The 25,778-nt window shown below is 45.8% G+C and overlaps 1 protein-coding gene across 2 annotated transcripts; it reads left to right on the top strand.

Annotated features, from left to right (window-relative positions):
* The first annotated feature begins 141 nt into the window (after positions 1–141).
* Positions 142–24,315, top strand: impg2a (interphotoreceptor matrix proteoglycan 2a). Of its 2 annotated transcripts, XM_061841258.1 has the most exons (21): positions 142–2,056; positions 2,507–2,673; positions 3,750–3,775; positions 3,885–3,917; positions 4,490–4,542; positions 4,621–4,649; positions 4,744–4,899; positions 5,047–5,105; positions 5,227–5,247; positions 7,757–7,965; positions 8,841–8,884; positions 12,278–12,449; positions 13,359–14,020; positions 14,109–14,384; positions 14,462–14,681; positions 17,354–17,564; positions 19,837–20,025; positions 21,763–21,964; positions 22,051–22,130; positions 22,236–22,287; positions 23,491–24,315. In XM_061841258.1, the coding sequence occupies exons 1-20, from the start codon at positions 1,690–1,692 to the stop codon at positions 22,276–22,278; spliced, it is 3,219 nt and encodes a 1,072-aa protein (XP_061697242.1). In that variant the 5' UTR covers positions 142–1,689; the 3' UTR covers positions 22,279–22,287; positions 23,491–24,315. The 2 variants fall into 2 exon arrangements, with proteins under 2 accessions (XP_061697242.1, XP_061697243.1); XM_061841259.1 differs by lacking the exon at positions 5,227–5,247.
* Positions 24,316–25,778: the final 1,463 nt, after the last annotated feature.

The raw sequence follows: 25,778 nt of genomic DNA, 5'->3' as shown, positions 1-25,778 counted from the left end.
TTTTTTTTTAAGTCTGAGTTGAAAGAATATAGCCACAATCTCACAGGAAATAAGCAAATGGTGTTTCTTTTAAGAGAATAGATTTGAAATTAATTTTTGAGGAATTTCCCTCTTTCTCCCATCAGAATATGTCAACTTCCATGAGGCCGGGCTGTAATCCACCTCGGGAGTTGTCTGCTTCCTCCCTCGTTCTTGTAGTTTGTGTCACCTTGAACAGATCACAGGTGTCATTTTTTACATTCCAGAATAAGATGTTTAGAAGTACAGACCGTAGGTACATACAGTGGTACCTCGGTTTTTGGACGAAAATTTCGAGATTTTTTTGCTTCGCTTTTCGAACAAAAATCTGTGGCACTTATAACGCCCCTAACAAAACCCAGAAATAACAGAACGCGCGCGGCCCGACCAGCTGACCCACCCACGACGCTGTTTTTTTATTGTCAATTCGAAGGAACCCTCGAAAAAAAACCCGGAAATAACATAACTAGCGTGGCGGTTGATTCAGTTTTCGAGCAAATCAGTTCTCGAACCGCCTTCTGGAACGGATTGTGGTCGAGAACCGAGGCACCACTGTAGTTATTTGTTCTTCTGTAGTGATGAGTTACTCTGTCGACAAAATAGCGTCGTTAATACTTTGTGCTGACACCTCAACGCAAGCCATTCTAATCTGTTTACGCCGTCGCAGTTGGATGTTTGTTTATTGTCTTGTCACATCCTCTCAATGTGACTCAGCGTGGCGTCGTGCAACGTAGCCACCGAGCCCCACGTGGCCCAGGTTGCGGGGGTCCCGGTTCCGGTCTTTGCCTGTAATCAGAGATTACAATTAGAAACCGCTGAATCACACTTAACCCGGGAATCTGCTCGTAGTCGCCAGGCCTACTTGGACGGCAATCGACCTCACGGATCGTGCAAAGCTGGAGCATCGGTACCACGGCAGAACTGATCCTTACAACTGATGGTGGCACTGTAAGGCAATCGAAAGATGTTCGATCCAAAATGAAAACATCCGAGGGGGAAACAGGTGGCAGTCGGTTGCTGACCAGTTTAGGCCAATAGTCTTGAGTGAGCACACAGAAAAACTCGGAACAGGAGATGAACTGGGATGTACAGTAATGAATACTTGTGGAGGCACCATCCGGCCAAAATTTCTGGAACACTCATCCTGTTTGGGATCACATTGTGGACTTGGAATCTATCCAAAAGGTGGACTGGCCTCCCCACCGGCTGGCTGATGTTTTTATTTGTAAATTCAGCCAGCCTCACTGTTAGGTGGTTTATGGATTTTGGCAAGAAACCCTCCTAACACGGAAATCTTTCTCATGCAGTCTAAAACGTCTTTGTCTGTTTTCTCTATGCAGGTTTCCTCCAGTAGCACTAAGTAAGCACCTTCTCCTTTCCCCCAGTCAGTCCAGTAACTCCTCTAAAAGGCTTATCTTAAACAGGATTAGCGAGTTCAAAGATCTTCTGTCCCGGACCCATCTGCCCATCTACCCTGAGCCAGGAAGTGTCTTGTAAGCAGTATGTCACCGCGTTGCCGTCGTTTTTGGAGGAAAACATCGAGTGGTCGCTCGCGACAAGGGTTGTGACGTCCATCTGTACCGGGAGTCTTATTAATTATGCCGACTCGTAGGACATCATTGCAAAACTCAGGAGGAAGTACTGGTTACAGGATCTAAACGGGGATTAAAAATGTCCATTTTGTGGAGATGGGTTTTATTTAGTTTAGTGCTGCTGTTTTTGGACCTGAGGACAGGTATGTCTGACTTGATAGCCAGATCAGATCTCCTCCAGAAGTCAAGCCTGAAGCTGTTCTTGATGCCTCCACTAGACGCCATACTGGAAGGATCCTCCATGGGTCCGCCCGAGGTGCCATTCGGCAGAGGAGGGGAGTCGTACCGGCGTGTCGTTCGCGTATCCGACGTCGCGGTCTCCCGGGGTCGTGTGGCTCTGACCAGGCACAAACGCAACGTCCTCTTCCCGAGCGGAGTCAAGCTGTGCGCGCAGGAGAACGCCAAGCAGGTGGTCGCAAACCACCTCAGTTTTTTCAATCTCAGAGGTAAATCAGTACTTTGCTCTGTCCTCCACCTTTCCAATTGTTCAGACGGATACTTCAGCAAAATTCCGTTCTGCCAAAAACTATGAAAAGCCTGCCTGTTGATTTCATGCTTTTGGTGCTTACTGAAGTTTTGCGAGATTTCCTGAGAAGTCTTGTGTGACATCACAAATGATGCCAGTTTGAACTGCATTCTTTACTTTATTATGGTCAAACTCCAAATTGCTGTCGGGTCCGATGTTTCCCCTCTTTCATGCAAACTTTGCCACTTTGCAGAGGTTCCGCATTTGCAGAAAGATCTCAGAAACTTGGGTTAAACTAAGCCAAGTAATTTTAGCGTTCAACCCTAAGGTGGAAGAAAGAGATCTCAGTTTCCAGGAGCTCCGAATACTCTTCCACTTCACTTTCCAGTACTGATTTGCTGGTTCTCTTGTGATCTTGGGGTGTCTCCAGTGTGCCAGGAGACGGTGTGGGAGGCTTTCAAAATCTTCTGGGACCGCCTCCCTGAACAGGAGGAGTACCAGAGCTGGATGAACCAGTGCCAGGAGGGGTCGGTGACAGGGCGAGACATTGGCACCTACTTCAGCCAATCGGAGGAGCACCAGGAGGTGGTCAAAAAGGTATGTGGACAAGTCAACATTATTGTCACATGATCACAGGAAAAAAAAACAAGCCAAAAAACTAAAAGAAGGAAATTTTCAGTGGGGAATGCACAGTTGATCAAGCTTATTTGCTCCTTCAAATCCGATCATCCCTGGTGATTGTTGGTCGAACTTTAATTGAAAAGATTTTCCCGATTACTCCTGCAGCACCTGGGGGGGGGGGGGGTGGCTACCCTTCAGCCTAAGCCGAATCGTAGCCGTCCCTCGGCACCAACACTTATATGTAATTCTGCTTCCTATTTCAGAACAGCCATTTGTCAAATAAATTTTCAGTGGATTTAAGTTTGTACCGAAAGGTTACGAAGATTGGTGAGTTCGGTGAAATCTACCGGCATTGTTTGTTTCGCAGATTAGGAAATATAGGAGAGTAAAAGGATCCAATATGAGAATATTCACAGGTATTTATCCTCTATGAAAAATGATTGAGTCACTTGAAGTAGTTGTGAACGTCTTCGTATGCAAAGACCGTTTTGTACTGCCCCTGGTGGCCAGGTCATACACACCAGACGCGCTGCAATCAATTCAGCATGAGACACAAACTATTTAATTCTAGAGTGGTATTTTCTTTGTTAAAAAAACAAAACAAAACATTTTTGGCTGGATTCGTGAGGGACACCAGAACGGATTAATGGCATTTCCATTAATGCTAATGGTAAAAATGATTTGATGATTTAGATCTCAAGCCACTACTGTATTTGTACACTGTTACAATACACAACTGAAACGCATCGACAATTGTATAAACCTTGCGACATTTTGCTGACTCATTAACTAGCCGAGCAACTTCTTGGCTCTCATTTTCCGTGTTGGTGGTTCACCAGTCCTTAGCGGACTGATCCATGCGGCGTCGGCAGAAGTGAGCAGCAATTAGCGTAAGCACATTTGCATCTACCGTAACCCCCCCCCCCCAAGGCGGTCGCCTTGACCTCCGTCAATCCTCCAAAGCGCCGATGCGTCACGTCGTTACAACAACAACAAAGTCTGCGGGTGGCCGACGCCGTCGCTAACCTTTTTCTTCCTCTCCACCCTCGCAGAAAATGTCAGCGCCCGGCTTGAAAAGGTCAGTACGCTCAATCATTCATCGGCATCGAATGATTTTGCGCATTCGCTCAATTTCTTTCTTTCTTTTTTCTTTTTTTCTTGGCGCCTTGCCCTCCAATAATTTGAAGTGAACCCACCAAGTCTGGACAACATACATGCAGGTAAGGTCACGTCACTCCACATCATTACCTTAAAATCCTGGTCAATCAATCAATCAATCAATCAAATTCCTGATGTATATTCTCATTAAGGTATGCGGTGATTAATTATTTATACAAATGTTATTGATAGAATATTACACGGTATTGCTGTCTTGTATAGTGGATCTATTACATATATTTTCCGAATACTTTTCAAAATGTGTAATAAAAACAGAGGCAAATTACTTTTTCGGACATGATGCATTAATGAAAATCTTAAAAGAATTATCTACACGGTCTTAATAGATATTTTCAAGTTTAAACACTACAATAATATTTTGTATTTAATAGTTGAAATAATACATATTAAATCATTCTTCATATATTTTTTTGTTTGCTATTTCTGTAAAATAAATATTGCATATTCGTAATGACTATTTGATTTTATGTAATTAAAAAATGTAGGAAGAAGAATGTTATTCATATTCATACAGTTGTGCTGTGAAAGAAAAATCCCAAATTTTAATAAGCATTTTACCAGTCGACGACTACGACGAGTACCTTTCCCGTCATCCATGTTTTGTTGCATTCAGCACTTCGGCCCCCGCCGTGACGACGTCGCCCACCAAGGCTCCCGCCAAAGACGGTGAGCGGCGCTCCCGACCAAGATGCGTCGTTTCATGAATAAATTCACGATTCATTATTATTCATTACCATTCCTCAGAAAAAGTCGAGGACGCGGCAGAAATGGAGGTGAGTCGACACGTGCCAAACGCTGTTTGCGACTGTTGACCCTACGTGAGGCCGTGACGCCCGTTTGGCATGTTTTTATTTTTTTTTGCCGCAGCTGGACAACGACATTCCGGTGGAGCCCCTCCCGGCGGCCATCTTGGAGCAGGTGGTGGAGCTCAGCATCCTCCTCACGGGCGTCGTGTACAACGATGACTTGGACGACGCCGACTCGCTACACTATCAGACGCTCAGCAGGCAGCTGGCCCAGAAGGTAACGAAAATCACAAGACTGGGAAATCCTACCAGAACATCAGAAATCGCTTTGCTGTCAGTTCGGAGGCCCTTTGAATGGCGGCAGGTGTGTGCAAACAAAAAATTCTCATCCTTTTAAATGGTAACAAAATGTTATTATTTGTAGATAACGGACGCTCTGACTGGACTTCCTGGTTTTAGGAGTGTGTCTGTGATGGACTTCAGGTGAGTTTTCCCTCACGTGGCTCGATCTCACCTCATCCTATTTGCGTCCAATCCACTTTTCCTTTCACGCCGTACAAAGGTGACGCTCGTCTAAAAGTGCTTTTTCCTTGTTTTCCCGAAGGCCTCACAAGGATCTGCAAGGGTGAGTCGGCCTGCTTTCGCCTTAAGCTGCGCCTTCAAAAAACAGCCCCTTAAGCCGGTAGATCCTCATCAGTGCCCGTATGTGTTGCTGAGAGAGTGCGCACGTGTTCTCTGCGTCTCGCTAGCTGCTTGTGCTAATGGTCTTAGCGGGGTTCAGTCACCTGTTAAGGTGGGATCAGCAGGGAGGTCGGAGCGGGGCGGCCACAACGATCGTTGGCGCTTTAGCGCCTGAAGACGATGAAAGAAGGAAAAGAAATGACGCTTTGATGCTCACCTTCACATTGGTAATAATAGAAATAGTCTGTTCCAAGGTCAAATTGTGACCATCCTAAAGGTTTTCTCAACTGCGCAGGCAATGTCTGAAGTGCAGAAAAATGTCGACTATTTTACTCTCCATCTCGGAGCTGATAATCTGCTAGCAGCTAACAGTAACTGTGGGACCGTAATAATTCGCCTCAGTGCTAATGAGTTTGAAATGAAACTTTGTCTCACTGATAAAAGGATTAAATCGTGCTAGCAACTAACATTAGCAGCGGCTCAGAATGACTCAAACTTAGAACTAACAACGTGCTAGCTAGTCAACCTGAATTTAGCACAGACAGCTAACAATAGCAGTGGTACAGAAATAGTCAAGCAGTGTAGGAGGAAAAAGTGTGCTAGTCACCTGTTAGCTAACAGCTAACATTACAAGTGGGGCCAACATGTTCCATCTGAAACAAATGACTTGCTAACATTGTCGCTAACATTAGCAATGGAACTAATAAGCTTGCTGGCATAGCTCGTGTCTCGTTAGCCAGTCAAACTGCCGCTGGTACAAGCAACAGCACCACGATAATCCGTCACACTTTTAATAAGAAATGTTGCACCTCATAGCTAATGACATGTTAGACTTTCACCTGGAGCTAACTTTAGCAGTGGCCCAGAAATCCCTTTCACAGCTACTAACTTGCAAAGTCGTTAACCCGTGGTTAGCGCTGCTGGCTAATGTTAGCATTGATATTGAATAACTCAGCTAATGTTAGCACAGTACTAAAATAGTGTTGTTTTGTCAAAGGTATTGCTTGGGTTTACGCAGTATTACGGTCTTCGCATGAGCACCGAACATTCAGTCGTGACGTAACATCTTCGGTTCTGTGCGTCACGCTTTGCGGGTATCTTTGGTTTAATTTTCTTCTCTGCTTTCGCCCTCTGTATGGCTCCAAAGATACAAAATATTCGCTAAGTGAACTGTCGGAGGATAACATAGCGATTCGGAGCGTTCACCAAAATGTGCGTTTGCGATTTTTGACACCGCGATCGAGTCGTCCTCTTTGAGTGTTACACATGAGGTGCGCTGACAAAAATGTTGTTGTGACTTCAACTCGCAGAGAAGCAGAAGACGAGAGCAAATTTGCGTCTCAGCTGTGTGCAAAGTAGGTCAGGGTGGACAACTCCCAGTCGTCATGCGAGGCTGATAGATGACTTTTTTTCCTTTCCAAAACCTCTTTGGACGTGTCCCGCGCTTTTAGCACGACGTTGGCGGGTTGTGGCGGGTCGGCCTATAACGCCTCCCCGGCGGGAGCCGAACGTCTGGGCCGCCCGTCGCGGGCTAGCGATGAACCACTCTTTTAACATGTTCGGTCACATGATGAGACGGCTCACTGTCGTGTGCAGTTTTGATTTGATCCTGGTTTAAAGGGGATGCCTGATTTCAGAATGTTGGGACTGCATGTTTTGTGGATGGGCGGGGTGGAGCAATGCGTTGTGTAGCTTTTTTTAATTTTGTTAATAACTTTGTGAGAATAGGGCTTTAAGCGCAGCTGTTTCGCTCTCACCGGCATTCGACCTGTGCATAATTTAGAATCTTTAATAAATCTGACATAAGCGCTTAATGCATAATGCACTTTTGTCTTAATTCAAGAAATGAAATTCAGGATGACTGCATCAACTATGAACGGCCCAATTTTGAATACCGTAATTCGCGGCCTACAGAGCGCACTTGGTTATAAGCCTCACCGAGTACATTTGGAAAGGAAATACCATTTGGTACACACGTACGCCGGAGCCGTGTAAAAGCCGCACATTGAAACGTGCATTGAAACGCGAGATATTTACAAAGAAAGACGGTACACAGAGATCTTAACGTCAGCTAACAGAGCCAGTTAAAAAAAAAAAAAAACATACTGGTAAAAATCACTGAGACACAGCAGTAGCATGCTAGCGCAACGCCAACACGTAAAAGTCACTTCCTCGGCACATATATTCCACCTGTCTCACTCTTACCTTTTCAGCTCGTGTCCCCCCCCGTGCAGCCGCTAGAAAAAAACAAATTAGCCGCATAAACTGCAGGGTTGAAAGGGTGTGAAAAGAGTCGAGGTTTATAGGCCGGAAATTACGGTAATAAATGACCTTTTGAAAATAGGACTGTCACTGTCGGAGTGATGTGAGGAAGGCGCACATCCCTCCACCTAATAGCTAATAGCGGCGTGAATGGAATTTGCGGGGACTCGTAAAGGCTTCTGTGCACCCAGGCTGGACGGCATCGTGGTGGACTACGCGGTCACCCTGGTGGTGGACGACGCGGGCATCAGCGGCGACCAACTGGACTACCTGACCCTGCAGTCCAACCGGGTGGAGAACTCGTACCGCGAGGTCAAGGAGCACCCGACGCTGGTCTACGCCATCAGCGAGCTGAAGACCTTCGTGACCGAGGACCTGCTGAAGGACGCCCTGGAGAGCGGTGAGGCCCCCCGTCGGCACTCGAAAGGCGCTCGCTCGCTCCGCCGTCCGACGCAAACCTTTCACGCGTCACCCGAGACGCTGGGCAGACGCCGCGACGACATGATGACATGACGCTTTGCCACTTGAGAAAACATTCTGATGCGCTCATCTGTTTCGTATTTGTCTGCTGTCGTATTCAGACAGGGCAGGAGCAGGAAAAAAAAAAAGTGGGGCATATTTAATGAACAAATAACAGCGGCGGGCTTTCGGGACGGCGTAACCCGACTGCACTGCGGTTTGGGGTCCTTGTCACCGACTGCGCCGCACGTGAAACGGGAGACGGTGGGGGATTTTTTTTCTCTCCACACGCTTGGAGGCTTTGTTCTGACCGCGGGAAGGTGCGGAGAGGTCGCGGGCATCTGCTCGCCAAGTTCGGTTGGCCTCCTCTGTGGCACCCGGAACTCAACCGGCGACGTGTACCCTGTGATTGATTGACAACCAATCACAGGTGTTGTCGGCATTTCGTCCGAAAGCAAATCGGATCGACTGCAGCCTTTCCCCTCACGTCCGCCCCTAAAAAAAAAAAAAATCGACATTACAAGTTGAGCTGTACAATGCGAGATGTTTTTCCTCATATGTAGACAAAATTAATCTGATTAGACCTTAAATAAGACCCCCCCTTCCCTCCCTAAAAAAAAAAAAAAAAAAAAAGCAACATGTTATGGTTTAGGTTTCCTGGTTTTCCACGCACAGTATAAAAATAATGCAATGAACATGTTTCCCCGCCACGGCGAAACGGAACATTTTGCGAGGGTTCTGGCAGGTCGGAACGTTCCATCTCCATCAAGTGCCATCTTAAATTGATGATGTTCTCTCTCTCTCTCTTCCATTTAGTGCCCGAGACCCCCGAGACCGTCCACGCAGCACAAGAAACCTCGGTGAGTGGGCGCACGCTCCAGAAAAGTTAGACGGTTGGGATTAGGCCAGTTCCAGTCTCGGGCCGTCCACCTACCATTTTCTATACGGTTGAAATTATTTCGGGTCGCACGTGGGTTGCCGTTTGGGTGAGGCAGTTTTTGTTTTGAACGGTCATGATCTTGTCCCTTCGTCTTCTTATTTGCTATTACATTCTGATCCATGGCACAATTCATAGCCTCATTACACGGGAAAATTTTGCCTCGTAAATATGGAATGGTTCAATATTTAAGACTGTTCAGACTGTCCACTGCAACAGTGAAGTGGAAAAACCCTGCAAAAAATTTTCTATAGAATTTATACAGAACAACTTTTTCTATGGAACTTTGGCTTTGGTTGACAGAACAATAGAATTTCTATGCAAATTCTATAGGACTTGGTTCCTAAAGTTCTATAGTTCTTCAGAAATTTTTTTTGAAATGTTCTATGGAAAATTTTTAGTAGGGAAAAATTTAAACAATTATGGTGAAACCACTCAGTGGAAGATCACTTCAGTAACAAATCAGTTAACTGTAATTCCTGGCCGAGAAATTGCACCTGGTTAAAATCCTGGCCGAGTACATTTGTAAAGGAAATACCATTTGGTACTCGCATACGCCGCAGCGGTGTAAAAGCCGCAAGCGGCCACCTTGAACCACGGGATATTTACAAAGACGGTTCACAGAAAGAGTTTGACGCTAATGCTAGCCCTAACGCGAACAGGGCTGGTTAAAATAAAACTTACCGGTAAATATCATTGAGACATGCCAGTTACACAGCAGCAACACGCTAGCGCAGCGCTAACAGGGCCGGCAAAAGTCACTTCCTCGGCACGTATATTCCACCAGTCTCACTCTGACCTTTTCCGCTCGACTGCCCCCTTGCGGCTGCTAGAAAAAAATGCACAAATTAGCTGCATCGCCGCATAAACCGGAGGGTTGAAAGCGTGTGAATAAAGTCGCGGCTTGTAGGCCACAAATTACGGTACGTACAAATTTTTAAGGCAAATATCGCTTGGGCTCACGTGTGTTTGGTGTCGCGCAGCGCAAACGTCATTTGTGTATTTCAGGTATTTTTTTTTTTCTGTCTATAAATTAACCCTGGGTATTGGTGTCAAGAAAGTGAGACGTTTGGTGAGTTTCTCGCCTAAGAAAGATGGCCTCTAAGCTCGCGTAGACGCCGCTTGGCCCCCCCCCCCCCCCCCCCAACACGCCAGTGTGGGAACCCTTTATTTCTTGAAATTCTTTTTGTTCCATTTATAATTTTACAATACAGGGCTATTTAATTCAATATTCACATTCGTTTCAACCGGGGGTGGGTCGATTTGATTTGAGGCGCAAATATTGGAAAATAGAAATAAACGGGTGTGCGTGTGCGAATCTGGTGCGAGAGCTTGCGCGACATCAACCTGTCGCGGCAGCTCGCCGAGGATGAAGCGGATTACTTTGTTTATTGCTGTAATAATCTGCTGCTATTCTCGGGCCGAGCGGCACCATCTAACGTCTGACTCGACTTCTGCGGTGACGCTCAAAATAACGTCTGGCGCTTGATTTCATTGAAACCCGTACATAATTCTGTAAAACGAAAAAAAATGGGGGGAAAAAAAAACGTCGGGAAGTAAATAAAAGCTGAAAGTAAATCCTCGATTCAGCTGATTGCGGTGCTTTTTCGGACATTCTTTGGAAAATATCGTGTCATCGCAATATTGATGCTGGCATGGGGTTGTATAAACTTTGGCCCCTGCACAAAGTTTGCGGGACACTAAAAGCAGCCCTGATGGAAATCTAGATGCACTGCAGATGAATTCTTGCTAACAAAAACTGGCGTGCTCATCCATAACGGGCCACATTGTAACGCAATTCAGGTTTTCCCATATGTAGTCAATGAAACTGTCACAACCTTAAAATGTACACAATTTGCTGTTTTATCCAATATACTGTACTTTTTTTTGAGGGGTGCGGGGTCAAATACTCCATCGGGGGCTTTGCAGTACGAGGCTAAAACTTGGGACTCCTCCCATGAATCCAACCTGGTGTATCAAAGAGGCAGCAATTTTATTCAAATTGATATCAGTCAAAAGAATCAACCCCAGATGTCATTTTTGTTTTATTTTATTTTCGTCTACCAAGATAAATTGTGGAAGTCAAACAATTCTGTAGCTAAGATGCGTTACGCGATATCTACAAATTTAAACAAATTTCACCAAAACAATTCAGCAGAAATTGAAAATTGGGCAGAAACTTGTCGGCGGCGCTGACTGGAAAATTTGAGCAATGACTGAAACAGATTCACAAATATTATCAGGAATCCATTCAAAGCAAAAAAAAAAAAAAAAATGCTCTAGGTTTTCCCAAACTTTTTTTTACACCTTCAGAAAAAAATGACAATTTTGTTTTCTCTCCGGCAATATTGAGGGGGGAAGAAAATGTATTCATGATTGTATCTTTTTTTTTTTTCCTAAAAATGACATTATTCTCATAAGTTTATTTTTTCTGACTTTATTCTTTGAAAACATTAATTTAAAAAGACTGACAGATTTTATATATATATATATATATATATATATATATATATATATATATATATATATGTATTTTTTTTTACATTCATTAAGATTTTGTTACCCCCAATAAATGTTTTTGTTCTTTTTTTACAGCAAAACATCAACCTTCTTTCTCACAAAAATTCGACTTTAAAAACAATCAGATGGACTTTTTTCTTGGAAAATAATTTAGAATTATAGATGAAAATGCAAGTGCTGCCTTGTAAGATGTTTTTTTTTTTTCCTTTCAAAAATATGACCTTTTTCTTGCAACACCCCCCCACCCCGACCACAAATTGATTTTGTTTCCTCTCTCTGTGTTTGTCATGTTCGTTGGTACTTGAGCATGTTTGACACTCGGCCTCAACAGTGCTGGTGTGGCTCTTTCTTCATCATTAATTCGAATTTACGGCAAAAACAGCTTCTCCAAATATTTGACTCTCGTGCGTACGAGCCCAGAATTGTGTCAACATGAACAACCAATAAACCATGGCCAACGTATTACAAGCTCATGAATGTGTTTTCAGATAAATTACGATGAAAGCCACCATGGTGAATTCCAGTGAAGTCTTTAGCGACCATATTGAAGCCATTTTGCCATGACGCATTTTTTGAGACTCACCCGGTTGCGTTACTGGAGAAAGACGCGCGCGTACATCCGGCCGGTGACTTTCGTCCTACGTAAATTGTATTTTCAATTTTATTTTTCTCTGGCATTTCCAAATTGCTTCCTGAAAATGGCGCGTAACCCGACGCGTGTGCAGAACTCGTTGACGCAAAGCAGATGTCACACGTCCACCGCGACCTTGAACAACGAATGGTGTTTGTCATGCAGGAGGAACCGGATGAGGTTCACGTCCGGGACGACGTCACGGGAGAGCAACTGCTGCCCGAAAGCGCCGGAGGGGACACGGTGCCGACGTCTGAAAGTGATGTTGTTGTCCTGGAGGAGAGTGTTGAGATTTCCTCTCCTGCTGTGCTCGCGACGTCCGCGACTGAAAGCGGCGGTGAGTCTTTGTTGGCAACACGTGAACGTTTTGTCCATGTTTTCGAAAGATTCCCTCTGGTTCTCTCAACTGCATTTGATTTACAGCACTGTAGATGCTCACTTGGCGTTCCAAACGTTTTTCTACGAGTGACGTAAACCATTGCTGGTCCCTCATTGATCGAGCATTTTCCGTTTTAAGTCTATTTTGTTGTGGAAAACCAACCACCGCTAAGCCAAGTACTTGAATGAACTCCCATTTGGCAAGGGTTCCCCAACCACCAGTATTGGTCCACGGCCCAGTTGGTATCAGTCCGCACAGAGAAATGGAATACAAAAAAACATTATAGATTTCAAGCTAGCAAAAATGAATAAAAAAACATATTTGGGAAGTTTCTTGCAAAAGGGGAAAAGGCCAAAGGATGAGACGGCGTACAATTTCCCGTAAAATGAAAGCAACAGTAAGAGACAAACTCATCTCTTCTACGAGTTTATCGCCGTGTGTGTGCACCAAACCCGCTCGACGTAATATGCGGTGGCAGGATTGCTAAAGAGACAACTAAGCTGAAAAAAATATTCCAAAAGAAAAAACTGAATCATTTCCTTCCACTTCTCACATCCATGTGAAGTACAATTTTCTGTTTTGACGGCAACCAAAAACTAAATATGGACTGGACATGAGAAACAGAATTTGAATGAAATTGTGTTTTTACTTGTTTCTATGCCGGTCTCCAAATATTCTCGTAACTGAAGTCCATGTGTGGTGCAAAACAGGGATCCAGGATGAATAGATGAGACGGACAGGCAACAATACATCGCTGATTATAGTGAAGATTGTTCTCTTCCATTGACTATCAAAGTGTCATCACTTCACTGGAGATGAACTTAATTTGTGTTACGCCTCCAAGTTTTACCGGATTTGTTTTTTCAGGCATCAGGGAAGAGGATCTGCTTCTGGAGAACACCGTGCAGACCACCGCTACAGAGAACCCCCCGGATGAAGACCAGCAGGAGCCTCCCCTACCTGAGGATCAAGATGGCGTCACGTTGCCTGAATTACCGGCGCCGGTGGAGGCCTCGGGCACGGGTGAGCTGGACAACCTGCTGTGGCCGGAGATAACGCTGGCGGCGAAAGACGCGGAAGACATGGTCGTTCTGGAGGAGGAGAATCTGGATTGCAGTGTCGACACCGAAGACCTCATCGTGAATGAAACGGGAGAAGATGACTTTGTTCCTGGTGAAGAGAGTGAGGCGGCCGAAGACGGAGACTCTGGACATCCTGAGGAACGTCCCTTTGAAGAAGCAACACAGAGTGAAGGACAAACTACCGAGCAACCGCCAGCTTCAGTTGAAGAAGCGCCAACGCCACTTGAAGAACCTCCACAAGCTTCCGAAATCGCTACCGACGATCTCTTAGACGACGACATCTTGCTGGTCAACAAGGACACACTTGAACCATCGGTCAGCGTTCCTTCCAGTTCCGCCCAACCGACCGCAACGTCTGCCGAGAAGGAGTCGCCGTTCACACGTATCACCGACGACGATACAGATGTCGAGGGCCAACTCGATGGCGTCGTCCCCTCACTCGTGGAGGTAAGGCGGATTGGTGTGCAGGAGGGAGGAAGGATTACTCGAGTTGACAACTGATTTGATTGACCGATTAGGAATCTTTGTTCTGTAGATTCAGAACAGCGATGAAAACAACTCTCCCATTGAAGACCTCGCTTACGACGTCTTTCATTACGGGTTGATCAACCACACGGAAGAGGGCAGCACGGGATTCCCGTTCAGCGTGTCACACGGCACCGATCCGGCCAGCGTCGCCATGCCGGCCAACCCTGGCCGAGCGCTCATGGTCTTCTTCAGCCTGAGGGTGACCAACATGATTTTCTCTGAGGATCTCTTCAACAAGAGTTCAGCAGAGTACAAAGCACTGGAGCAACGCTTCCTAGAACTGGTACACCTAAAAGGAAAAGTCACTTGTGGTAGTCTACTGTATACTTTCACTAAGATCTCTGCATTCTTGTCCTGTAGCTCGTGCCCTACCTCCAGTCCAACCTGAGTAACTTTGAGAACTTGGAAATCCTGAACTTCCGCAACGGGAGCATCGTGGTCAACAGCCGGATGAAGTTCGGGAAGCCCGTGCCCCAGGGCGTCGCCACCACTGTGTATCTGATCCTGGAGGACTTCTGCAACACGGCCTACCAGACCATGAACCTGGCCATCGATAAATACTCTTTGGATGTGGAGTCAGGTTAGTGTTTGACTGCATGATTTCTAGATTGGCGCGTAAACGGCCTCCAGAGGGTGCACAAGATTTCAAATTTAATGCCAGCCTGGTATCACAACATTATTACCCCCCCCCCCCCCGCCCCCCAAAGCTAAGAAAGGCGGACTACACCCTGAACTGGTCGCCAGTCAGTGGTAGGGCACATATAGAGGACAGAAAAGCATTCACACTCACATTCATTCCGTCACTCAGTGGGAACTGAACCGACGCTGCGTGCACCAAAGTCTGGCGAGTGGACCACTCATGTGTGGCTAAAATCTTTCTCATCTGATTTTGGGCAAGGGGATCGGTTCTCAGTCAATCATCGACTGCAAACAACTAACGATTAGCACCTAAGGACAATTTGGAAGGCTTCCTTGAGCGCCCCCACTCACTCACCTTGCCACCATCCTCACAAAACAAAGCGGTTCAATTTCAGTATTAAGTTTATACGGGGGTGCATCACTTTTGTCAAAATTACTGAAGGGGGTTGTCGTCGGATTCCCAGACTGCGTTGCATGTAAATAAAACTTGGCGAGGGCTCCACTAGTGACATCGAACATGACATCAACACGAACGGGTCGCCTAACTCACCACCAAACATCAAGGCCACCGTCACGCCCATTACGTCGCCATGGAAAATAAAACCGTTTTACGGAATATGAGACATTATTTCTAATATTCCATCCCTGAAAATGATGAATCATGTTTATGTTCTCAGTACGGACTGTGAAAGTCTTTCTCAGTCACGTGTTTTGCACACTGCTGAGGTCACAAAAAACATGACTAAGATGTTTTTTTTTTTTTCTGGTCGCAGAAAACAGATGACAAATATTAAGAATCATCTTTTCTGTTTTGTTGCCGACTTGTTTTTGCTATTTCTGCTGATCACGTGATCAGTTTTGATGAACACAATTTGTCAGCTTGTAGAGTCTGGTTACAGATGAGCATTTACAATTCAAGAAAACTGAAACTCTTATGTTTGGTGTAGTATTTATCCAGTATTTTTTTACTAATTGATATAGTTCAGATCAGTGAACCAAGATCAGATTTTTGTCAACCAATCAACAGACAGCAGCAGGTCTACCTGTGCACTACTAGAGACACTGACTGTCTTATTTCCTTTCGGCTTGTCCCGTTAGGGGTCGCCACAGCGTGTCATCTTTTGCCATCTTAGCCTATCTCCTGCATCTTCCTCTCGAACCCCAACTGCCCTCATGTCCTCCCTCACAACATCCATCAACCTTTTCTTTGGTCTTCCTCTTGCAGCTCCATCCTCAGCACCATTCTACCAATATACTCTCTCTCTCTCTCTCTCTCTCTCTCTCTCTCTCTCTCTCTCTCTCTCCTCTGGACATGTCCAAAACGTCAAAGTCTGCTCTCTCTGACCTTGTCTCAAAACTTCCGACTTCCTATCCAACCTCGAGAACCTCAGCATCTTCATTTCTGCCACCTCCAGTTCTGCTTCCTGTTTTTTCTTCAGAGCCTCTCGTGTCTCTAATCTGTACATCATGGCCGACCTCGCCACTCTTTTATAAACTTTGCCCTTCATCCTAGCGGAGACTCTTCTGTCACATAGAACACCAGACACCTTCCGCCAACTGTTCCACCTGGCTTGGACCTTTTTCCATTGCTCTGTATTGTTGACCCCAAGTATTTGAAGTCATCCACCCTCGCTATCTCTTCTCCTTAGAGAAACGGACCGTACTACTCTGAAAGATACACATACAAAACTAGCATGGTACTAATTTGGCATTTTATGAGCCATAACAAACGAAAGGCTCCAAAATTCAAAGGATCTCGATTTATAGTGAGTTGCTCGAATCGATGTAGTTGTGTTTGGTTCTCCAGCGGTACAGTTTGCAGCGGTATGCTGTACTCTGATTAATTTCCACAGCGGAATGATCACAATTCCCTGTTCACCGATAATATCGGAGAAACGTACCACAGAACGGAAACTACGTCTTTCAGTCAACTTTTCCACCGAGTATGATTGTCCAGAAACTTATTCCAACAAAAATGAATCATACAGGTTGAACATTTGTGGAGCCTTGACAATGGACAAGGTGAAAATGAAACAAAGGCTTCTGTTTCTGGTTTAATTGGGTTTTCCAATCCAATCGATGCCCCGTTACTCGTGACCCTTCGGCGAAACAAAAGAGCCAGCTGCTGCTGATTTGTTCAGTTCTGCTTGGTCCAATGGAGACCTAACGCCACATTGCCAACAAGCAGTAAAGCTCCGTTTGATTTGCCACTGCACAACTGTGGTTTTTAATATTTTCATCAGTGACTTCAGTGAGATACTCCCAACAAAATTGTTGCCAGTCGAGTATTTTGGGAAATTCCACTATGGAAACTGAAGGACGGGTGCCGAAGTTTCCGTAACTCTTCTGTTTGGTGGAAATAAGGCCCAGGGCCACCTTGCCACCAAGCTACTGCAATTAATTTGGTTTGCCACCGTACAATATGGTTTTCATAAAGAGTGAAGTGACTTCCATCACATGCGCTGCGTACCCCCACCCCCCAAAAAAAGTGTCCAAAAGAGTCAAACCACCCGCCTTCCCATTTCCACGCTGATCCCACATCCGCTCAACGTGTTTTTGATCAACTGTGACGCTTCCTGCATAATAACATTCCTGCGGTTCGGCGACTCGCAGGCGACCAGGCCGACCCGTGCAAGTTCCAGGCGTGTAACGAGTACGCCGAGTGCAAGGTGAACAAGTGGTCGGGCGAGGCCGAGTGCGTGTGCAACGCCGGCTACTTCAGCGTGGACGGCCTGCCTTGTCAGAGCATCTGCGAGCTGCGCAGCGACTTCTGCCTCAACGACGGCAAGTGTGACATCATCCCCGGCCAGGGAGCCATCTGCAGGTGGGTGGAGATTAAGGGGGGGGGGGGGGGGGGCGGCTGATTGATCCGCGTGCGATCGGGTTTGCGGGATCTCCAGGCTTAAGTCAAAGCAGGCACGTCTCGTCCTTTGCAGAAGCTCTCCTGCAGCTTTTAGATTTGCTCGCCGTCCAATATTTCGTCTCATACTGAGAAAGCATCAGTTATATACAACATAAAATATTTGAGCTCGGAACACGTACTACAGGAGTCATTTTTTCCACTCAGAATGACAGAGACAGAATATACAAATGTGGACTTGCTTTCACCCTTTGTAGAATTCTCAGTTGTGGCCTTCTTTAAAAACGTCACCCGATTGTGTGTCGTGGGCACGTTGTGGCCACTGCCGCGGGCGGCGCTTCCTGTGAGGGGCGTGGCCAGGCCACTGCTCTGGGCGGTGCCACCTGGGACAGCTGTCAATGCTGCGTCACATTTGGGATACTGATGAACTAAGTACTTAAGTGGCAAATGTGTCATCGGCATTTGCCAGTTCATTGCGCGTGCTTCACTGCACTTTGGGATATGGCGCTACGGTGCGTAAGTTAGTGTAGAGCATTCCTTGTAGCCCTTTTTAGGCTGATCACGTCTTGTTATGCTTCTTAGTTTGCCTCAAAGTCATCGGACCTTGTTTCAACGTTTTTTGGATCTTGCCGAGCCTAGCGTTTTGGACTGACTTTTGGTATTGACCTGTTTCTGGAATAAAATCTCTCTAAACATTGTGCCTTTGCCTGGAAGTCCTGCATTTGGGTCCGCCCCTGTTCCGCTGATCTATGACAATTGTGTCCCGTATTTCCTCACATCGTGGCTGTCCTTTGTGTAGACAATAAGTGATGATGATGATGATGATGATGATAATAATAAGACAATAACATTCAGAAAAAGAAATGCCTCCCTCAAATAGACCACTCAGTACATGTAATTTTCTCAGTTCTACATTTCAGACGCGGTATTAAAATGTGAAATAAATGACAAAATTCAAGCAAAATTATTTGCCAAAAGAACAGGAACAATTCATTTGGCAACGCATCTAAAAACAAGTAAGCATCAAAGTCTTTAAATGAGTCTGTATACCCTGTCTAACGCCTACCGAATTATCATACATTGATCTGACTCGAGCAGTAATAAAATCGCAATAACTAATATTTTAACAAATTTTTAAATAACATCTTATAATTATAATTCTTTTTGAAGAAAAATGCATGAAGCAAGTGAACCGCTCGGTATGAAGAAATATTTTGGCAGCCAAAGAAAACTGTATTTTCCGCACGATAAGGCGCACCTCCAATGAATGGCCCATTTTAAAACGTGTCCCATATATAAGGCGCACCACCTTATAAAGAGAGGCTGGGGCTACGTTATGCATCCATGAGATTGAACTGCACTAAAGGCTCAATATTGATCCACATATAAAGCGCAGCGGATTATAGGGCGCCCCATCGGCTTTTGAGGAAAATGAAAGACTTTTAGGTGCGTCTTATAGTGCGGAAATTTGGCCTTGATTTGGGACATATCATGCCGGCTATGTTTTTCCTGCTGCAGCGTAACCCGCTGAGGCCTGAGGAAACCTGTTGCTAACCAAAAAAGCACCGCCTACCGGCTACTAGGCTCGGAGATGAATCAAACGTGTGGAGTCTCACTGTGTTAACAACTAACCCGTGTAGTTGTAAAGATGGTGAAAGTCAGGCTCTAACATGCGTGGGATCCATTTGGACTCCATAGTAATATCTAATTAGCGTTATAATTATTTTGAAAAGAATACTGGTTTTCAGCCCCCATTTTTCTCACTGTACCAGATGGATTCTTTCTTGTTTTATTGTGGCGGTGCATGTGGTCTAACCTGACAAAAAAAAAAAAAAAGGGGGGGGGGTGGCGTTTGGAACATGTGGATGTTGCGCTCACTGCGGTTTTACCCAAATGATTATAAACAGACGCGCTGGAGGCTCCGCGCCAAACACAACACCGTAAAGTGCTTCATGTTGTCTTGAGGACTGTAAAAGGTAAACAAATGACGGCGGACCTTTTATTTTTAACACCACACCAGTAAAACATTTACTCCTATCAACCCCGAATGTATGACTTCTAAAACACATAAAAATAATCTAACGTTTGAACACAATTAAAAAGCATATGGCAGCTAACTTTTACCTGTCAGCGCGTCCAAAAATTCTTGTATACGTGCTCCGGCTAACAGTCGGGATTTTGGTCAAACTTCAAGGTACCACGTCGGATTTTGTCAAAACAAAATGGACGTCTACAGGTGTCGTGTCGGAGAAAACTGGTGGTACCGAGGAGAGCACTGCGAGGAGTACGTATCCGAGCCTCTGGTGGTCGGCATCGCGGTGGCCTCGGTGGCTGGGTTCCTCTTGGTTGCGTCCGGAGTCATCTTCTTCCTCGCCAGGACTTTACGGGATCAGTACGATAAGGATGAGTCGGAGGACCCGATACGGTAAGGGAATTTTCCTGACTTTCTCGGACTTTAGCAGACTGAAGCTTAGCTAAGTCATTAATAAATGTCATCTTGTCTTGTTAAGACACGTTAAGTCTTTGTGAAGTGTTTTTGAAGTCTCGCCGTAAGCTGTCCATTGTCTGTTGAAGTGTTTCAACCATACCAGGGGTGTGGACGTGTACCACTCCAACCCTTCCGGGTTCAATGAAGTGAACCGTTCCAATCACACTTGAGCCAAGAAAGTATACAGTTCCAAAGGGGACCCTTAAAACTGTACTTGGGCAAATGAAGTGTACTGTTTCTACCTTGCTAGGGACAAGAAACCGTACCATTCCAACCATTCAGGCTCCAAAAAAAGAGAACCGTTACACTTGTTTTAGTGTCAAAGAAGTCAACCGCTAAAAGTGGGCAAGAGACACACAAGTGTAACTTCACAAGGTCCAAAACGGGGAACATTTTAACTGAACCAGAAAGGGAAGTGAAGTGTTCTTCTATTCATGCTCCAGCCAGCAGACTTGAGTATGGTATGAAGCACCCATTTGGTTGAAACAGTTGATATGAAGACATAATATTAATAGCACGCAAGAGAAGATGCAATTACATTTCTTCTTCTTACATGTACTACTTGTTTGCGTACAAGAAGTACATTGTAGAAAATTGAAACCGAAAATATTGTCCATGCTTAAATATGCAGTTATTTCTATCTGCAAAGTCTTTTGTTTCTTTGCAGTTATGTGCTGAGTTTGAATTTTTACACTTGAGACCTAATTAATCTCCTTTAATAGATTTTTTTGTTCTTGTTGTTAGGGTTGAAAAGTAAATTGAATTAGTGTCGACGTCCTCGGGGTGACCTGGCAGTTTGCCCGGCAACATTAACCACCACCACCCAACTTTTCACTTGGCCCTTGCGTGCCTCTCCATCCATGATTCTTTTTTGGCAGTCAGGCCTAAGAAGGACACGTTCTTTGTCGTCCCTTCCTCAAGCGCTGCGGGTGGCGTCGCTGCCTGCAGAGAAAAACTGCAAATCTCAGCCACTTTGCTGCCCCGATAGGACGCCGATTTGCAGTATTAAGGCAATTGTCCTTGCCATAATCTGGGGTGTGGTTTAGGCTCAGAGGAATTATTCAGATTTATTGGATTACAGCTCATTCTTTTCAGTTCAGTTCTTGCTCCCTGGAATATTTTTCGTTTTAGGTTCTTTTCACATGGGTAGTTTTCCCTTGAGCACTCACACTGGTCTATAACAACCCGATAGAATAATTTACTATGGGATCAGATCACGGTTAATTGCTTTCTCTGCAATTCCGGACCAACTGGTTGATTCGGTTAGTAACAGAGTCTGATTCCCATGTTCTTATCTGACCCAAGATACCAAATGGCAGTAATTTGCCAGTGGGCCAAACCAAGGAAGAGTTCAGCGGAAACCAGTTGGTTCACACAGAACTTGAAGTACTCTTGAAGGGCCAAGAAAGGCGAATCTTGTGACTGGGTCGTGGCCAAGGAACTGTACACTTCCAACCTAAAGCACTGTAGCGTTCTGGCTGTGCAAAGGACAAGTAGGACCGTGTTACAAATTTATTGCCAAAGTAGCGTACCATTGCAACCATGGAAGTGTCCTGTTGCAAAGATCACAGAAGTGGACTGTTCCAGCGATGCTTCAGATGGAAAATGAAGTCGAGTTAGATTAAAACAGACGGAAGAACAGAATCAATCGCTCTGCGTCACGATTCTCCACAGCCGCGCAGAGAGCATTCCGTCGCTAGAGAGGGCGACCAAGTACAACCCCATGTACGAGAGCGAGGCCACCACCGGCTACAGCCACTACTACCGCCGCTACCCGGAGGCTCCCGTCTACAGCAGTGCCAGCGCCGAGGCCTCCACCGACTTCAGCAGCGAGGAGATCCGACATATCTACGAGAACAGCGAACTGACGAAGGAGGTGAGGCACCCGTGCGACATCGCACCGCCGACTCCTCCGCGCACGCTTTTATTATCTGGGACCGACGTCACGTTCCTTTCCGACAGGAAATCCAAGACAGGATACACATCATCGAGCTCTACGCCAAGGACCGTCAGTTTGCAGATTTCGTGCGGCAGCATCAAGCGTAAGCCGTACACTTGTTCCCCTTCCGTCCGCTGAAAAAGCCGAGCAAGTGCGTCCACGTGCTGCAATATTGGAACTGATTCTTAGGTGTGTGTTTTTCCTGCAGTGTTCTGGACACCCGAAGAGAAAGTTCTTCTGCACAGACATGAAGCAAGAAGGTATTTCTCGTAAATCTGTTATCCATGAAAACCATTCAAAGTAAAAGGCTGCCCCTCTATGATATTAAATGGAAAACATGATGAAAACGCTTGATAATACCAAAAACTAAAAGGGTGGCCATCCAATGAAAAGCCGGCCGGGTATTGTCCTCCATCGAGATTGCAAAGTCCAGAAAGTGCTGTTGTAAAATGGGGAGGGTGTCATGTGCCAGGCCGCCGCTTGGCTGCGAGACAGTCAACCAGTGTTTGTGTTGCGGTTCTTACTCTGGATTTTGCAGCTCCGGCGCTGCCAAACTTCGTCGTCTCTGGCTCCAACTTCGCATTTCGAGGACAATTAATGCGCCTGAATAAAAACCGCAGTAGACTCAAGACAACTGCAAGATCCCAAGTCTGTCTGACTTGATTAGTTGGAAGAACGACAACATTGCGGGGAGTGGATGGGAATGGGGTTCCGACCCAGTCCGTTCTGTCCTTTTTCAAATTTTGGGTCACTGCCCTGTCTTGGGCCAGCTGCTAAAGCGCTGGCCTCACAGTTCTGAGGACCCGAGTTCGATCCCGGCCCCCCTGTGTGGCGTTTGCATGTTCTCCCCGTGCCTGCTTGAGTTTTCTCCGGGCATTCCAGTTTCATCCCAAAAACACGCAACTTTAATTGGACACTCTAAATTGCCCCTAGGTGTGATTGTGCGTGCTGCTGTTTGTCTCGATGTGCCCTGCGATTGGCTGGAGACCAGTTCAGGGTGTGCCCCGCCTCCTGCCCGTTGACAGCTGGGATAGGCTCCGGCGCTCCCCGCCCCCCTCGTGAGGACAAGCGGCAAATAAAATGGATGGATGCCCCGTTTTGCCTCAACGCAAGCTGACGCAAAGTGCGAAAACAGACAGACGACGAACATATTTGGTCAAATCGGGACCGCAAGATCGTGGAAAGTTCGCTTTACTACAAGGATTTACTCCAAAATAAATAAACCCTCCCCTCAAATAGATGCATCGTCAAAAATGTCTTCACGACCAGCGGAGACTCGAGTCACCTTCAGGTCGCCAACTGGGCCTGTGACGTCGGGGTCTGAACAACCGACCAAAATTTTAAAACCAGCACCCCATCAAAGCCAATCAAGCAAGCGACCAAATACAACGACAGCAAGCGATCAATCAATCCAACCAAGTTAAGATAACCGTTGCAATTTTTTTTTTTTTTATTCAACGCAGAACAACAGCCGAGCATTCCGGAAGGTTCCGGTGTGGCCGATCCACCAAGATCTGTCACCCAGGACGTCTTCGGCTCTCACCTCACCTCTCACGTCTTCGCGGGGCCAAGCAAGGAAGCACTTGCGGACCGTCCCGTCCTCCCCTCCGTCCTTGGTGCCTTTAAGCGTCGCTTGTGTACAAACGGTTCCGTGTTTAGTAGGGTAGCTACTAGAAGATTCTTCTGACGGTTTTCCCGACGTTTGTGCGTTTGTGTTGCTCGAAACGGGCCGGGAGATGCCGAGGAACCTGCGATTTGGTGGACGCCGTTGATTTATCGACATTGTGACGTCGTCAACAACGGTGAAAGTGACAGTGTGGAGTAAACGCTTGTCTCGTGCACGACTTGGCATCAAGGCGGGCAAAAATATTCCCCGCTGGAAGCGTTTTCCCCACATTTCAAGGCTCCGCCAAATCAGACGTTTGGACGTGTTTGGATGCAACTGCGGCGGAGGCAGCAGGCGCGAGTAGCGTTTATAACGCCAGGGGCCGGAAATAAGTGAAAACACATTTCGCCGTTTTGAGCGAACGGTGCAACGACATTGCTAAGGAATGGGGGGGAGCAAACCCCCCCCCCCCCCTTAAGTAAAAGTCGGTTAAGCAGCAATTCCTTCTTAATGCGACTACCAGTTTGGCCCCGTCATTGTGTTTTCTTTGGTTTTTCGCTCGCATTCCACCCTTGGATGCGTTTGACTCCCATCAGTGTTGTCCGGCTGAGCCCTAAATCGTAGCTGTCCCCCTTTCTTAGGATGTTTAGCTGCCTTTAGAAAAACTAAACTCATAAACGACCCCCCCCCCCCCCTTTTTTTTTTTTTTTTTTTTTTTTTTTTTTTTTGCAATCACTCACTTTTACTACAGCGGAACCTCTGAAGTCCAACCAAGTCGTACAATTCAGAATTTGAGCCCATTTGAAGGTGGAAAAGACACTGACTGGAAAAAAAAATCTTTTTCTTTGGCTTTGGGAAGATCCTGAAAATGGGGACGGGCGAAAATCGTGGGATGAATTGATTGTTGCCATCGAAAATAACGTTAAAAAATTCATCTCTGGTGGCTCAGCTGGTAAAGCGTTGGCCTCACAGTTCTTAGGTCCTTGGTTCAATCCCGGCCCTGCCCGTGTGGAGTTTTCATGTTCACCTCTGCGCCTGTGTGGGTTTTTTCCGGGTGAGCACTCCGTTTTCCTCCCACATCCCAAAAACATGCAACATTAATGGGACACTTTAAATTGCCCCAAGGTGTGTTTGCGAGTGCGACTGTTTGTCTCTATGTGCCCTGCGATCGGATGGCGACCAGTTCAGGGTGTACCCCGCCTCCTGCCCGTTGACAGCTGGGATAGGCTCCGGCACTCCCCGCGACCGTCATGAGGATAAGCGGCGAAGAAAATGGATGGATATTTATCGCTAATCCACCGAGGCCATTTTTCGATGGTTCTGTGTTTGCGGACGAGATGTGGTACATCCGGATTGGTCACCGGCCAATCGTTATATCACATTAAAAATATTACTATAAAAAAATCTGAATAAATCTTGCGCAATGTTTGAAATAGAAATTTGTTAGCTGACTTTTGCGGTGCTTTTCACACAATTTATTGCTGAGATTGCGTGTACAGTTAATGAAAGATTTATGTTGGCAACAGTTTGACAGAATATTTCCATTTCCATTCTTTATTATGGCGTTAAAAATTGAATAATGATCATCGAATGGATTATGGTCGACTTTAGAGGTTCCAATTATGTAAATTTAATCTTTGAATTCAACAGTAAGGATAAATATCTCAAATGTTTCATGACCTAAGCATGTACTTTTTATACGATTTATCTCAACGTTTGTTTCCGTACTCTGCAGCTGCTTCACTTTTTGCACAAATCCACGTGTGCAAAATAAAATAAAAAATGCTTTGTAACAGATCACACTTTCTATGCGACACTTTGGTGTGATGCTCTCTGTCGGGTGGAGGAATTAGCAGCTAATCCCAGAAAGCAGATTAGGCTCAGAGAAGGTGTGGATTAGCGGCCGTGACGGTGTCGGAAAAACGTGCGGCGCCGCTAATCGGACGACGTCACGCACATGCGTTGACATCGACAAAGTGAAAACGGGGACGCAAGCGGCAAACAAAATGGATGCTGATGACTTTGTTGAACGCAGTCATGGCGTCAATCACACACAGGGACGAGAATTTTCCACGGACTCGCGGAATTCCGAGTTTTTCTGATGAAATTCTCATTTTTGTGAAACGCGTAAATCCGTTGAGAAAA

Source organism: Syngnathoides biaculeatus, chromosome 14 (genome assembly GCF_019802595.1).
Source record: "Syngnathoides biaculeatus isolate LvHL_M chromosome 14, ASM1980259v1, whole genome shotgun sequence".
NCBI lineage: Eukaryota > Metazoa > Chordata > Actinopteri > Syngnathiformes > Syngnathidae > Syngnathoides > Syngnathoides biaculeatus.
The sequence above is the reverse complement of the archived record's forward strand: the minus strand, read 5'-3'. Positions and strand labels throughout refer to the sequence as shown.

Excerpts from the sequence above, each read along its gene's own strand:
- impg2a (XM_061841258.1), top strand. The coding sequence starts at position 1,690 with ATGTCCATTTTGTGGAGATGGGTTTTATTTAGTTTAGTGCTGCTGTTT. Across the intron at positions 4,900-5,046 it reads GCAGGCAGCTGGCCCAGAAG|ATAACGGACGCTCTGACTGG; the intron begins GTAACGAAAATC and ends TATTATTTGTAG. Across the intron at positions 22,131-22,235 it reads TTCGTGCGGCAGCATCAAGC|TGTTCTGGACACCCGAAGAG; the intron begins GTAAGCCGTACA and ends TTTTTCCTGCAG.